At 38.6% G+C, this 16,462-nt stretch overlaps 1 protein-coding gene across 1 annotated transcript in view; it reads right to left on the reverse strand.

The window, feature by feature from the left end:
• LOC103907945 (protein furry homolog) overlaps positions 1-16,462 on the reverse strand; it is a 187,804-nt gene that overhangs the window by 40,124 nt on the left and 131,218 nt on the right. The window contains exons 39-46 of the mRNA XM_019474859.1: positions 13,014-13,199; positions 10,775-10,973; positions 9,812-9,933; positions 8,747-8,934; positions 7,649-7,743; positions 5,307-5,908; positions 3,336-3,433; positions 3,073-3,243 (exon numbers count right to left, since the gene is read on the reverse strand). Of these exons, the coding sequence (XP_019330404.1) occupies positions 3,073-3,243; positions 3,336-3,433; positions 5,307-5,908; positions 7,649-7,743; positions 8,747-8,934; positions 9,812-9,933; positions 10,775-10,973; positions 13,014-13,199 (1,661 nt within the window). The remainder of the gene's footprint in view (positions 1-3,072; positions 3,244-3,335; positions 3,434-5,306; positions 5,909-7,648; positions 7,744-8,746; positions 8,935-9,811; positions 9,934-10,774; positions 10,974-13,013; positions 13,200-16,462) is intronic.

Consider the following 16,462-nt stretch of genomic DNA (forward strand, 5'->3'; position numbering starts at 1 on the left):
TTGTTTTTTTTTTTTTTTTTTTTTTTTTTTTACTCTGGTCCATATGAACTGTTTTGAATAATTGTGGATTCCTCTCTTGTTAGTGTGTGGTAACTATCCAGGTCTTATCTGGGATTAGAGATCCACACTCCATTAGCAACATTTGTCCCTTTCCTGAAGCAGCAACTAACCTAGAACTAAGTGGAGAGCAGAGCCTGTTCCTCCAAGGGCTGCCTTGCCTGGGCTGGCTGCTGCCGGTTCATGCGGCTGCTGGGGTGCTACCACAGGAGACAGTTCCCTTTGCCCCTCCAAATCTGGCAGCAGGTGAGAAGAGATGCTCAGCTCTTAGGCTATGTTAGTCAGTCAAACAAATGTTTTCTGTGTCCACTGAGGAAATAAAGCAGGCATTTCACAAGCCATGTCTGATAGACAAGCCATTAGTGGGATAATGCCTGATCTAGGCCATGCTTCCTCTTGTAACACAGATGTTTTAATCTCTAGTGATTCCTTGGTTTTGAACAGGTTATGAATGCTCATGCTTCTATCACAAGCAATCCTCTATCTAACACGGAGGAGGAGGAAACATCTACCATGAGCACATTACTATCCACTATGTGGTTTCTTGTCCCTTCTGTATTAATGGTGTTAGCTATTTAAGTCCAAGCATGACCCTGGACTTAATGAATCACTAGTTTAACGTATGACCCATGTCAATTCAGATATGCTCCTAGAATGATTGTGCTCTCATGGTACAAGGTTGATTTTAAAAAATTAATACACAAAAATTTAACATAAAATCAAAGTAAGCTTTCAGTAATGTGTTTGTATGCTGATTTTGGTAGTGGAGGTTCGAAGTTCTACCACACTATTAAATAGTGATTTTTGCTCATCTGTAGACTGAGAACCCCAAGTATTTTTCTAGAAGAAATGATCATTTTTCATGGATGGAGCTGTAATATGTAAAACTGAGTAAGGAGCAATGCTTGTCACTGTAAGGTTTGGATAAGAACACAGTTGAAATGTCTTACTTTATGTCAGGATCATACCCCTAGCTGACAAGCAATTACCTGCCATCAAATAGGTTAAATGCAAATTTTTGTCTGAATGGCCATAATTGAAGCTTTTACCTGCTGCTGAGAGCATTTGTTCTGATAGTCTTAATAACTTGTGGTAGAAAGTCCCCTCTGAAGGTATACCTGTGTGTTTGGAGGGGTCACTGCTGCAACACAGATTTCCTTTGTTATTCTTAAGCACTACATGTCTCACAATTTCCCTCAGGCCCAAGCACTGGGGACTGAGCCAGGATTGTTAAAGCTCGAGGCTCTGTAACCAATGGCTATAACATTCAACTGCGAATTGCCCAGTGGGGCTGTTAACCCATTTGGCTTTACCTATTGACAGTTTATCCCACAGTCAGTTTATAGGAGACAGGAGCACATTGTTTATCCTGGTCTGGGGATTAACTAAGAAGAAAAGGGGAAACATACTCTGAATGCTGGAAAAATCTTTTTCATGGCCACAGCAGGCTGAACAACATGGTTTCTTGTCTCTTTCTCCTCCTCCAGACTGGCAGCTACCCTATGCCCATACAAATATTCCCAGACATGACTCAACAGAGCTGCAGTCAATGTAAATACAGAAAGGAAGTTGTGCTTACCACTCTGTCATCCTGCGATGATGGTGCTATGTGAAGAATGTGCCTTAATTACAGTCAAAAACCTGCCTGACTTGTTAATATAGTAGCGTGGTGCCAATCTACAGCAAGGGGGAAGTGCAAAGAAAGAGTCTCCAGATGCATGTCTAAGCCCATTTGGAGGGGCACGAGATCACGTGCAATGGCTTTTGTGGAGGTGCTGCAGCACTAGTAACTGTACATAGAGCACTGAAGGGAAAACAGAGGGGCAAACACTTTCCTAAGGCTGGGAAAGCAAAGGAGAAAGAGTTTAAACCTCAATTTTTACAGCATTTGTTTGTTAGAAACACAAGTTTCTGCTGTGAAGAAGACATTTGACTCTGGAGAATTCAGAGTCATTGTGTTTGAAGAGCTAATAGTTCTTCAGAGTCTCTGAGTTTGAAAACAGACTGAAAAAGCTCAGGGTCCTCTTTTAGTCTTCTACAGGAGAGTCATGGCTTTCACCATCAGTCAAGATCTGATATGACTGTTTACTTAGAGCCTTCATGTGCAAACAAGGTGAGGAATTGCAGCTTGAGGCAGCAGGGCCAAGTTTGCTCTGAAGTCTGAGTGAGTGTGGGAGCACAGCCTGGCCTCTCAGGCTCTTGAAGATCTGTGGATAGTCTGTATGAGTGATGCCTGCAGAGTTTCTGTAGATCCTCTGGCAGAGGGGAGAACGAATCTGCTCCAAAAAACAAGGCTGCTCTAAAGAAGCTAGTGAATTTATGTCATTAATACAGAACTGCCTTCTCCCTGGATGAGAGGGGAGACTGAAGGCATCTCACTACAGCATAGAAGTGAAGGGAGAAATCTGAGAACTCTACAAGAAAATGGTGTCCTGACACTGATCTGACACAGGAGGCAGAAGATCAAGTGACCTTAAGCTAAAGAGCAGAACTGAGCCTTGGATCCCCAGTCACAACACTGCATCAGCTCTATACTCCATGTGTGAGAAATGTTGGGAGTAAGTGAGCACCAGGGAAAACCTGGGCAGCAAGATGATCCCATTCAGTGTTAGAGGAATGCATACAAATTTGTATCAAGAACCAGATCCTTATATAGCAGATGATATCTTATTTATGCTGCTAAACCCCTTCTGGAATTAGTCCTTCTCTTATTTTCCTCAGTGGGATCTAAATAAATGTTGTCCAGTTTCTCTGTTTCACAGTGGAAAATCTGACCAGCTGATGAGTGAAGCTGCTTTAAGATGCATCAGCCCTGGAGACCTTTGCTGGCTTTTGTTTTAGTGTTCAATATTGATTTCTTACAGTAATTCCCTTTCTTCCTGCTAATTTCTGCTTTTTAGTCTTAATTATAAATAACAGCTACAGAGAGCCCACAGTAAGCTGCACACAGACTTCAGCTCCTTGGGTTGTTAGGCAACAGAAGAGTCAAAACAGTAAAAAATCTTTGAAACTTACCTCAGCCAAATACGTAACCATACTCAAAGTAATATCAGCAAACGCTTCATGAAGGTAACGGCAAACCACATTTACCCAGGTAGCACAGTCCCTTGTATAGCTGTGTGTTTTATAAAGAGTCATGACATGTGCAAGATTTGATAGCTTGGGGTTCTTCTCCTCCAAACAAACCTAATTAAATATAAATGTGAAAACACATTAAGAACAAGGCAACTGCATTTACAGGGTTTGAGGATGAACAAAACAGCAAATAACTTTGATACCTGAGCAATCCTTTCGGCTATATCTTTACAAAACTGGTTTGGGCTGTCAAAATGCTGAATTAAATGGGGCAGGAGACACAAAACATTCAGTGGAAATCCTAGAATAGGAAAATACAGAACAAAATGTGTATTTTGGACAGCAAGAGCCACAGTGATTTTCAAGTTGGTGTTTTGTGGGAGACCACGGTTTCAATACTACATTAGCTGTAAACTCACACAGACTCTGTCAAGTTGTTCATGCCACTGGCCATGCCACATTTGTCTTAAAGGGGCCTTAATTTGAAAATCCAGTATATCATTTAGGCAACAGTACTGTTACAAAGCATGAACCTATTTCTGCAAAGACTACTGCACAAACAGGTATTTACAGGATAAAATATCTCACAAAAGTATGTATTTTATTCCTGTTAGAGAGCATGTTTATCTTTTCCACTTAACGGGCTTATTGACAGTCTTAACTGGTGGCATTTTCATTACTGCTGCTAAAACACAAGAAGAAATTTAGTGAGTATTGATAAATGAATATTTATCAAAACCAACTGTTTTGGTCAGGCTGCCAGGCACAGCTTCCATCATTTTGTACTGTTTAAGTTAATAATAATAATAATAATAATAATAATAATAATAATAATAATAAGCGGATGGCGGGCAGCCAGAGCCGGGCTGAAGAGCAAGCAAGGAAAGGAGCTTTGGTCACATTTGTCTTATGAGAATCGCTGGTGAGTAACAATAATAATAATAATAATAAAAAATAAAAATTCTGATAGAACTGGTCAGATGAGACTACTGAAATGGTGTTTTTGAAGCTAGGAGATGGCTCCTGTGTCAAGTGCCAGCTGCTGTCATTAGAGTAAGGGCTTTGTCTGGAGCTGGGATTCAGCTCTTCTGCACCAACTCATAGCTCAAGGTAGTTGATGAACTACAGACAGCAACTGTAACCGGGAGCTGTAACAAAAGCTGCTCCAGTTCAGGTGGGAGCTCAGAGCTCAGAAGTCAAGAAATTGTATCTGGACACAATCTGTTTTTTGAAAAGAAAGAATCTGATCTATGAAAATATCTTGCTAACCATTCATTCCCACTCGTTCTACACAATTAAACAAGTTGCCTAAGCTAGGAGTGTAATTTCCCTAGGCTTCCTCTATACTCAGGGAAAAGAAGAAGATACCTCCAAATGGTACCGTCACAGCCCATGTGTGAATTGCCCAACCGAAGTCCGGAACACAGGCACCACACAGGTGCTTAAGAGATGGGCAGGCTGTTCATGGCATTCATCCCCTTACCCTGTGTCTAAGCTTGTTATGACTTAGTTGTGAAGCCTGCACAGTTGTCTTAATATCTGTGTTTCTGACTGAGACAGAGGAGTAAACATCTGGAACAATACAGAAACTCTCTTCAAGAAATATAATTAAAAAGTGGTCACAGCCTCAACTAAATAATTGGGAATTTCAAAATGTTACCTTATTTCCTTATAACCCAGGCCTCTCTCCTCACTCACTAATGTGCTATTGTAGTTTATCTAAAAAGTGTACAAAAGTTTTCAATATTTATATTTCTAGGAAAAATCCCATGAAGCACTAATTTAGTATCAAATAATTTGTGATATTCTGAAAATAATTCAGTGGGAAAACTAGCCAAAATATGTTCTAGAAAATTTCACAGTATCTCCCTACATATGTTTATTTTGTCAGCACTTAGAAACTTTATATGCTGCTAAGCACTAGAAATGAAATGTGAAATAATACATGACCGCTTTCCTCCAAAACCTTACTGTGCAATAGATTCACTTTTCAGAAACATGTTATATTGTTATGAAATTTCCAAAAAGCCCACCCAACTCAAAGCAAAAGTACATTATGCTATACTAGAAGAGACCGAAAAAATGCCATTTTTGGTTTTGTGCAGATAGCCTAATTCTGTCATCAAATGTCAAAGCAACGGAAACTGAAAGAGAGGAAAGTATACTGGTTTTACCTATAGCTTGAGAGGAATCCACCATGGATATTCGAGACACTGGTGTCAGCAAACTAAAAAGCTGTAGTGTGAGATCAGTGGTAGTAAGGGAGGTGAATCCTTTCAGGAGTAGCTGCTGAAGCCCTGAGAAGTCTGCCCACTTCAGCTGCCCTTGCAACTTCTCTAACTTCTCCCTGTTTTCAGCTTTATCTAGTGGCAAATGAGCCAGAAGTTTATTCAGTAACCGCAATGCCATTAGATACTCAAACTCAAAATCTGATTCCATCAAAGCCACAGCAACCCAGAAGATGGTGGCCAGCAGGTTGGTTGGATTGTTAATATGGGATGGATCAGTGAGACTGTCCTTTAGAGAAGATGAGCTTCTGGTTTTAGAGGACAGGCCTTGTTGGGTGCACGCCTGAATTCTGTCTAGTGTGGCACTGCGCGGTGGGTCCGAGGACTTGTCCACATCTCCAAACTTTTTGGGTACAGAGAAGCTCCTCTGGTGCCTGCTTCGTTCAGCAGTGGCTGTGTTACCGCTTGCAGGATTCACATTCAGCTGTCCTGTGCTCTTCCGGTTTGCAGTCAGTTTGGTGCTTGATGTTAAATCTGGCGAAGATGAACTGAACCCAAAATATATAACATACATTGCAATGTGTGAATGCACAGCTTGAAACTTGTACATATTGGATGCAAGTTAATTATTTATCAAACTGTAAATAAATATTTAAATAGGAAAAGTAAAACACCACACTGTCTATTGCAGCCTGCCTTTTTTTTTAGAAGTTCCCACAGACATGACTGAAGTGAGGTTCACGTGGCACTGCACCAAACCAGAGCAGGATAGTCTACAGTCTGGATAGGTAAGAACGACATGGGGATAAGAGATACAGAGCTGTGAAGTGACTTGTGGAAGTGCCCATATAATGGGGCAATGGTAGAACTGAAAACAATTTTCATCTTTAAAATGCCCTCATCAGTGGAGCAAACCCTGAACTTGGCACAGCTGGCACACAAAATGCACAATGGCTTACTGGCTAATGTGAGAACTGTGGGCAGAAAAAACAGCGTATCTTAAGCAAAATCACAAATACGCCACATTATCCTCAAGAAACCCGTCATGTGGCTGCCTAGGTTCTTGCTAGTACAGGTCCTTCAGAAACCTTGTTGTCATTGCATCCTCCCCTGCCTGCATCCTAAGATCTCTTCAAGATGGTTTACAGAAAGCGGAGGTGTTTCAATTTCAGTGACTGATGCCTCCTCATGGACTATCATGTGATGATCCAAACAATCCTTATCAATTATCTATACAGATGAACATGCTGTGTTGATACATGCAAGGGAAGTTTGTTCTGGAGAACAGCTAATTCCTGACTCTCTGGTCCCATTCCTGCCTCATACCCTACCTCATATACTATGAGTCCCTACTGTCTATAATATTTGAAGAGGATCTTATGGAATCAATAGTGTCAGGGTAAAGAATATTGCATCCCACTGCTTTCTGGAGTGTTTCTTATTTTCTGCTGCATCTTGCTCTTTCCTGGAATGTGCACTAAAGAAAGATAAAAAGCTCTTAGTTTAGAAAGTAGAAGCTGTATTTCCCCACCTCTACCCTGTCACAAGGCAATACTTGTGTTCTGCCATTGCAGGATAATACACAGCACCCTGCCTACTAGCTTCAGAAATGATAGCTCTTGTATTTTTGTTCTGCATGTAAAGCATGGTAACTTACGGACATTTTTCAAACACGTTCCTTATTCTGTTGTTGCTATTAGGAGTCAGATAGACATTAATCTCCCTCAGTACTGTCAACAGCTGTGTTACGGAAGGAGCCTGCAATTTCCCTCCATGTACAAAGGTCTACTTTAAGGCCAAGGGTTTCACAAAGATGGTCTACATGTCTGGCAAAATCCATGGGTTATGTACACATGGGACAAAATTCTCCCTAGTTTTTTTGAGGAGAACAAACCATGATAATTTACTTCTTGGGGAATACTTCATCTGAGAATGACAAGTTGTATGAAACCAATATTCCAAAAAACATGTTTCTTCCCAGATATGTTTTCAAGTATATGGTACAAAGGTGAAAAAATTACAATATTTTTAAAGGATGTTAAAGTAAGTTATAGCCAAGTGGCAGCAAGGCAGAATTTACAATGCATTGTAAAGTTTCGTTAGTTCTATCAACATTATTTCAACTATTGCAAAATTTGGCTGAGATGTGCTCTTAGTCTAGTTCTCCGAAGGTTACAAATGATCTCAGTCTTATCAAAATAATTTTATGCTGTCAGACTGCAGAACTGCACACTTAATATCATGAGACACCGAAAAAAAAAGATATAGTTAGGACAACAGGCTCTTACCGTGATAACACCGTCAAAAGATCACTGTTCTTCAAACAGTCAGACAGATTATCCACAGCAGCTTCCAAAGTAAGTAGTGCCTCCATTACATACCCCTATCAATGTAGGAAGTTAACCATTTCAACAAAGACATTCAAAACAGTGAACATTTAAAAATCTTCAGTTCATAAAAGGAATAGGCATCTAATGAAAACCTATAATTTCTCCTGAAAAAAGAACAACATTCATGTCAATGCCACTGCCCTGAACATTAAAATATCACTACAAATGTGTTTTATTTTCTGCCTCTGAATGATCTATGAAGGCATGCAAGAAGGGCACATATCTCATCAGGGTATTGGTAATGGCATACAGAACCTCTGACTCGCAGGTCACTGATTTAAATTCTGCACAAGCAGTTGTGACAGAATATTACTGTCATCTTGTGGCAGTTTCATTACCTAAGTAAAATATCGAGGTGATGTCAGTCTATTTCTTATTAAGAGCTAGTGGTTCTCTTTATTAAGTCTTGAATCTCGCAATAAGTAGTCTCTGTAAAATTTCAGGAGAGAACAGTCTGTTTAGCTAAACCAAGTGAACATCATATTTCACTAAGAGAGGACTGGATCAAATTAGGTCAGTGTAAGTTTTGTATTGTTCTGGATGGTGTGGATTTCTTTATTCCAGAAGATGTTAACATTTGAGAAATGAGGTGGTGTCTACTTCACGTTGCCAGATTACATCAGCAGATAGGATGATGGGTTCCTTAAGCACAAATGAATGATGTGAAAAGGGAAAAAATGGTCATCACGAAGATTTCATTTTGAGTGACATTTACTAGATGTCTTCTAGTTGCTCTCTTTAGAGCTATATAAGATTGTAACAGCCTGATGAAGGCTTTGATAAGGTACATATGGATTCAGTAAACTCAGAGGTAACCTTTTCTAAGGCCACATTCTATGGATCACTTGACTCCAGAATGGAGTAATGGTAATTTTAAATTGGTAAAAATGGTAAATGATAATAAAATGGTAGATGGTAAATGTAATAAAATGGTAATTTTAAATTAAGTATACAGTAAATCAACAGTACTAAGAAGCATTATGTACACATGCATACCTGAATCTCATCTCCATGCTCTCCAATAACTTCCACCAATCTTGACAGGAGGTCAGACAACGCATGTGCAGAAAGGGGCTGCTTTAGGGCCCTGAATATCTGGAAAGAGCGACCTGCATAATGTCTTGAAGAGCTTGAAAGAGCTGTTTGTAAAGCAACTTCGCTCAGATGCTGCTCCAAATGAAAACCTAAGCAAAAGAATAGTATGTTTTGGTTTTTTTTTAATTACAGACTTTACTGTGAGTCATAAACAGGCTGAACCAACTCTGTGGGGAGGATATGCACTGTAGTGTATCCTGCAAACCCTGTGAGAAATGGAGATGCAGAAGTGTCTGGGTTTGGGAGGATTTCCCGGTGTTTACATTTATTTCACACAGAATGTAGAAAATAAACTGCAAAACCAAAATTCTGAGTCTACAAATGTTTGTCAGCAAAAACCTGAAATTCTTCATCTGATTTAAATTTTTTACAGTTCCTGGGCAAACTTTCAAGCCATCCACTATTCTTGCTGGCTGCAACACAGTAACTTCTGAACACTCCCAAACTTAAAGCTAAGCTGAATTAGGAGTCTTTCTATTAGCTTCAGGAGGCTTTGGATAAGATCTTAAATATAAATACTGATGCTGCATTCTGCTTTGATTTTGGAAGATATTTAATTAGTGACTGTGTTGGTTTTCAAAATACAATCAGTACATTTCCTAAGCTCTAAAAACATAATAAATTAAAACTAAACTTTAATTGCCAGAAGAAATTTAACAAAGTACATTTACTTAGTAACTGTGATGTATTTTACCAACAGGACATAGAGGAGCTTTTATCTGGTAGCTTTTATCAATCAAAAGGCTTTCTACCAACAGCTTTGAAGAAATGTTCGGTTTAACATTCAGCAACAGTCCAATCTAACATGATTTTTTTAAGGCAATTCTTTCATACATCATACATCCTTGTTAAGACATACAATATGTTGTGCTTCTGCATAAGCAGACCTACTAAGTCACAGGATAAACATTCAGTGTGACCTTGAGGGAATATTCTTTTAGTTATGAAAGGAAAAAAATTTACTACCTGACTTGGAATCTTTAAATACAGATACAACATGGCGCAGAAAATTAGTAAGCTGTTCAGCACTCTTGGTGTTCTGATTTTTGGGTGTGATATCTTCATGGCACCAAAGTGGACCAAATGCCCTTAAAGAAATACATAACAAAGTGCAAAATTTCTTTGAGTTATCTGAAATAAATGTAATCAGTTAAAATATATAAACTGTAAAGGCAGTTAGATATTTCCAGGGCCATAGCCTGGAAAACATGCAACTGAACAGAATTTTATGAGCCAAATACAAGTAAATAAATATTCCTATGCTGTATTTTACAAAACCTCTGTTTTAAAATATAAGTTATACCATTTAGAGAGCAGCATAAACAAATCCCTGGTTTTTAATTTAACATTGTGCCTAGGATCTGCTGGCTGTAGTTGGTAGTTAATATTAGTTTCACCATGGCCATTCACTATGCCCTGTACACTTCCTACCTAATTTTATTCTAATAAAACTGTCTTCTTCCATTAGTTCATTGTTGAACATACTATCAGTCAATTAAACATTTTATTCCTGTCAGGGAAGATTTTTTTCTGTTGTTCCTGACTCTGTAGTGCTTTTAAGTACCTACCTACCTCTGTAAGTATCAATAAAAGAGGAATGGGAGTCTGTAATTACTATAAAAGCTCAGTCATCTTCCTTTGAGTCTTTTAAGTTGCTTCTTCCATTAGTTCATTGTTGAACATACTATCAGTCAATTAAACATTTTATTCCTGTCAGGGAAGATTTTTTTCTGTTGTTCCTGACTCTGTAGTGCTTTTAAGTACCTACCTACCTCTGTAAGTATCAATAAAAGAGGAATGGGAGTCTGTAATTACTATAAAAGCTCAGTCATCTTCCTTTGAGTCTTTTAAGTTGCTACAGATAATTGTAGAGAAGACATGAAAGTATGCATTTCAAGTACGAACGTATCCTCTGCTTATCTCCATTACCTGGTTGTCAGAAACTCAATTAATTTGTTTGCTTTCTCATCTGTTTCAGCAGCAGTGTCCATGTCCTCAACCTCTTGTGTAATCTGTGGGAGATTTCCACTGCTGCCTCCCAGACTGATACTGGAGGAGGTGGAGCTGGAACTCAAGCCGGAGTCTGGCACCGGAGATGACTGGTATTCCCGCAGAAAGTCAAAGCCACCTGCCAGCAGAAAGGGAGGAGATAAAGATGGAATGCACTGTTGGGCCAGCATTACAGATGAAAGTATCTGCCAAGCAGCTCTTTTCAGAGTCAGCAGCAGAAACCTTCTACTGGCAAACACGGCAAAAACCTGCAGAACATAACAACCCTCAAACGCCGATGGGAGTGAAAATGGTACTCTGTTTCTAAATGTGTAGAATCCGATATAAAATTAAAAATACCAAAGCCAAGGTATTTTTTTTTACTGCACAAGGGCTACAGTTCTTGAAAAATAAATGTTTCATGGCATTTTACAATCAGGACTATGTGTTTCTGTAAAGTGAATTCTGTAGTTGGCTAAGTGCATGCAAAGTTCAACTCACTTCTCTGGGCTAGTCTGATGAGGCAAAAAACCTCTACAAGGTGGAATTTTTAGGACAATGATGTTGTCCTAGTTTTACAAATGTAATGGAAATGGAGACACAAATGTTTAAGGCTTCTGTTCAACACCTTTAGTAACTGTAAACACTGGACTACTCATACTAAATATTTTCAGCATTAAGGTTAAGCATCTGAGTAAGAGTTCTGCTAGATCAAAAGCTTGCCACACAACTTCAGAGCAGGAATTGGAAACTAAGACCTGTTTTCTTAAGGTTAGACTGCTAGTCATCTTAGGCTGTATATACAACAGAAAAACTGGCCTTGTGAGAAGACTGGGAGCAGAAGTGGCCTCTCTACTGACAAAATCCATTGCAGGTCAGGAGACTCTTAATTTAGTTGCCTAACACTACATAGAATGAACCTGAGCTGAAGTATTTTCAATTAGGATTCTTTGCTACAGCTATTCACCCACACTCTCACTCTTCATATTAACTGATAAAAAAAGAATCCAAATACAAAGTTTTGATAACTTCTTGGACGTAAGAGGCCCAGACACAGGGTACCAATTATGTTTTTCAGAGATAGGAATGAAAACAGTTTTTCATTTTGGCAGAAAAGCAATAATATAATTTTAATGTAAGAATTTTATTCTGTATTTAATAATTCATGGACATGCATTGGAAAAGAGATCTACACAACTCAAGACGGAAAATTCATGTGCAAGGTAATTTTGCATGGACTTTATTCTGAATGAAACCTAAAAAGGCCAAATTAATTCATTGATCTGAAATACATATCCCTTCTTCTCATTCCTTTAAAATTTTTTTTGTATCTCATAAAAAAATAACAATCAGTTATCAAGTAATATTCTCAAAGCCAAACTATTTATTACTTTTGGTTATATTCCTAAGGAACCACAGAAATGCCACTAATTTGATTATCTCTCCTCTTCATTTCTCACTGTATGGTGAAGTTCCTCACCCTCTCCCAGACAACTAATCCATAACTCTACACTGGTTCTGTGATTCCTTCAAATCTCAACAATATGCTTGCTTTTAGTAATATTACATGATAATAGTAAATCTAGCTAGCTGCTTTCTACAAACTGTTCCCAACCAAGCCCTTAAAAACAGGTAAATTGCTAAAAGTTAATAGAACACCCGTCTCAGCAGAGGTCTGAAGTAAGCCTTCTAATGCAGAAACAGATTTCAGGATAGAAATTAATTGTATCTGTAATATAAAGGAGGGTGTATATTGTGTGACATTTAACTTAATAATGGAAAATCTGAGCTGCATATTCTTGCTGCTCTTCCTGTGTTGGAATTATTTATTCATTTCTTTTGAAGGCTGAGGAGTGATTGCCCTCATTTAAAGCAGTCCTGGCTCCCTGAGGGGGAAGTTAGGACGTTATTAGCCATATTAATGTTTAAAATTCTACATTATATATTTTGCCTTACATCAGATAACTTTTCTTGATAGTGAGAAAGCTATCTAATAATAATTTGGGTGCATCTCTAGGGTAGTTCACATGGAATGAATATTAATGGGAACTGTTCATATTTGCCACTTTACCACTTTAATTTATCAAAACTGTTATATTTTAGGAAAGTAACCTTGACATCCTACTTTCAAAAACCTCACAGTATAATGCAGTGTTCTTTTCTTCTTTTGCTTTATTACCTGTATAAAGATATTCAGGTAAGTATGCTGGTTGTACTGTCAGAGTCTTGGTCTCGTTCATCTCTCTGGTCTGAAGAAGCACTGATGCAATGGCTTGATAGTTGCTATTGCATGATAATGCAATCAAAAGGTGAAGCAGTAACTTTTTACTGTGTTCAAAGACCTCAGGGCGGTAATGGTCAAGGCCTAAAAGAAAAGGTTACAGCAATCACTGAACATGAAGTAATAATAAACAAGTTCACATTCCAGAAATAGTAAAAATTGCAAGGCAGTTCATGACAACAGTGCAAACAAACAAAAGATGCAGTATTTCTGGACATAGTTATTAGTGTTTTTACTTCAAATGTATGTGTATATTTAGTTTCCAGACTGAGATCCCATACAGGAGGTACAAAACAACGTGTGGCAATACAACTTTATGCATTCTGTCTCACTGCAGTGTTAATTTGACAGGGCTGGAAAACCTCTAAAAATGAGAAATTCTTGGTGGTGGTTGTAATTACATTACTTAACTCAGTATCTGGCTTTCTTGCAGATACATCAGTTTTACGACGAGTGCAAACTGTAAGAGGTAGATACTGATTTATTAAGAAAGGAACTGATGGACAAAATCCCTTGAAAAAGAACTTCAGCTATCAGTGAGTAGCATGAGAAATTAGCCACTAGCTCAGGGTGCAGAACTGAAACTGAAGGTCTAGCACTGAAAGACTCTGATCTGGTTAGCACTACTGCTTTTTGTAAGATTTTAATACAACCTGAATAACACAAATTACAAATATAAAGGAAGCAGATGTTTGTAAAATAAACTGCACTCAGTGGTAGTAATCTCCTTTCGATTCTCTTCCAGTGTCTTCCAGGATATTTACAAATACTTTCTTCTGTTTAGGGGCAGTTTCAGTGCTGAAAAATTGAATTGTTTTCTTCTTCAGCTCCTCTCTTCTCAGGATATATTCCTCTTTAAAAAGCAGCTCCTTCATTACTCTAAGTGGCAGCAGCCAACAGGTCTTTCAAGTCAGGTGTTTTCTAATATACTCCAGTCACGCTGGTTCTTGTCTGGCCTGCAAAAATGAAGCTGCTCATACTGCCATAGTCTGAACAATGTGTCTTTGGCTCCTATGGGCAGGTCTTTGGAGGTCCTTGATCTTACTCATCTGCCCATAGCCTCCTCCAAAAGAACCACGGCCAACCTGCCCACCTCCTTTTCGGCTTCTTCAGGTTTCTGCTCCTATTCTCCTTTCTCCATTTCCTTCCACCTGCCAGGAGATAATGAACCCATCCTACCCTGTTCTAACATACACTGAAAAGGATATAAAAAGTTCTTTTAGTTGAAAATAAATTCTATATTGGCAGCACTTGTGACTGAAATCCTGTTAAACCCTAGGGCTGTATGAAAGTATTGACATAGATATGCTAACTATGAAGTGAGAAGGACAGTTCAGTCTTTGTGCTTGTCCAGTGCTGGGCTGTTTTTTAACTTGGAAGAGTTCCCAAGACGGTAAACTTCTGTGACATGGACACATTTCCATGGGAGAGGAGTCTAGCTGCTCAACTCATTTCACACTGGTTGCAAAAGAGTTTTTAAACAGCAGTGATTTTCATGCACTACTGAGATAGGCAAGTTCACACCAGTAGTCTGCCTCTCTACTTCACTCTCAGTACTACAAACCATCCGATAGCCTATTAAATACATACATTGCAGAATTCTTTCATTTTAGTATTTTCTTACTCCTTCCAATAAATGGAAGGATACAGGCTCTCCAGCTAGCCACCATACCAGTTTCCAGTTTCCTTTTTGGTCAGATGCACCTGACCGCTCACATTCCAACAGGACAGAAATACTTCATTTTCAGTCACATTCATACCTTTGGCTAACATGTGTAGCATAACTTCCTCACACCATCACAACAGAGCTCTACTACAAAAGATGATAGAAAAATTTTCCACAGGAGGTATAACAACTCTGGAGAAACTGAACTTGAAGCCTGGAAGCTGTGATCTCATTTTAGTTACCACTAAACCAGTTACATTTAATTACCAGTTACATTTAGCTTTAATTTCACATTTGAGAATTGAGAGTTCTTAGCCAAGGGACTATCAGAAATGGTATTCATAAATTTCTATTTATTTCTTATGAAATACTGTAATGTTGAAACATTATTGCATGAACAAATCAGTAAAGATATTTTTATAATGGATTACTAATACCATAACTCTGTTTCTGCATATGTTTATTTGTATGGCTCCCTGATGTTAAACAGCTCTTAAAGCTGTTATAACTGAAGTGGCCACCCTGCTGCCACCCTGCTGCATACTAGTCCTGTCTTAAGTTATTCATTTATTCTTGTGAGAATTTCTAACTGTAAGCACCAGTTTTCTCACACTTGTTACAAATCATACTAAAGACATTGTTTGATCAGTTGATGGTTATTGATTTGACTCACACACTTATCCAGTTCTCTTTCAGCTCCCTCTTACACTTAGAAAGTTCACAGCAATATAAAAAAGAAGTCAAAAATTGTTATGGGCAGCCACAAAATAGATTTAACTTCTAAGTGAAGAATGTATGTGAAATGTCATATTGAAAATGACCCTGGAAGCCCCATCTGACATGGTCCTGGCTGTTATTCTTGTGTTTCATTAGAAGTTTGTTGAAATCAATGTACTAATATACAAAACTTGAGTATTTGATGAGTGTGCATTTTCCAAAAAACCCTCTTTCATCAAAAAATTTCAAACAGAACAGTTGGTAAGAGAGTAGCAGAAAAGGAGAATGAGGTATCTTCTTCAACTATATACTGAAGTATATCACATATATTCTACCACTGTGTGCTGTAACCTCCCAATTTAATCTTTTTTGCCTGCTGAACAACAGACTCTTCCCAGATTGCCAGTGAATAGACTTAGTGGTAACTATGGTGACTGAATGAGAGGTGGACTGCGATCTCCACTTATAATAAATTCATTTCACAAGTGTCTGGCTGTGTTTATTTGTGAAAACTAGCATTTATCCACCATGACAGTCAGGGAATGGCTTTATAATGCTAAATACTCATGTGCTAAAAAATCAGGCCACTCGCTTTTCATAATGTTAGGTGGCAGGATAAGGAAGGTATCACCCTCCAACTGAACTGTATTATGGTCAAGGACAGACACAGCAGTGAGAAAAAAGCAGTGCCTCTATGCTCAGGTATATAAGGGAAGACACTGACGATGAAGTATTCTGTTAGCAGTGAAATTAATGAAGCTTGCTTTCCAGTGATCTGTGTCCTACCTTCACTATTTCTGCAGTACAGTAATCTTGGGTCTCTTAAATAGTATTTTTGCAAAGGCAAGAGACAGCACTGGTGTCTGTAGTCCAGGTCTAAGGCATGTGTTGACTGCCCAGCTGCCCATTACAAACCAGACTGTACAAAGGCTGAGTTTTGCCTGCCTTTCTTGCCGGGGGGGGG

This window comes from Aptenodytes forsteri, unplaced genomic scaffold (assembly GCF_000699145.1).
Source record: "Aptenodytes forsteri isolate BGI_AS27 unplaced genomic scaffold, ASM69914v1 Scaffold155, whole genome shotgun sequence".
Classification (NCBI taxonomy): domain Eukaryota; kingdom Metazoa; phylum Chordata; class Aves; order Sphenisciformes; family Spheniscidae; genus Aptenodytes; species Aptenodytes forsteri.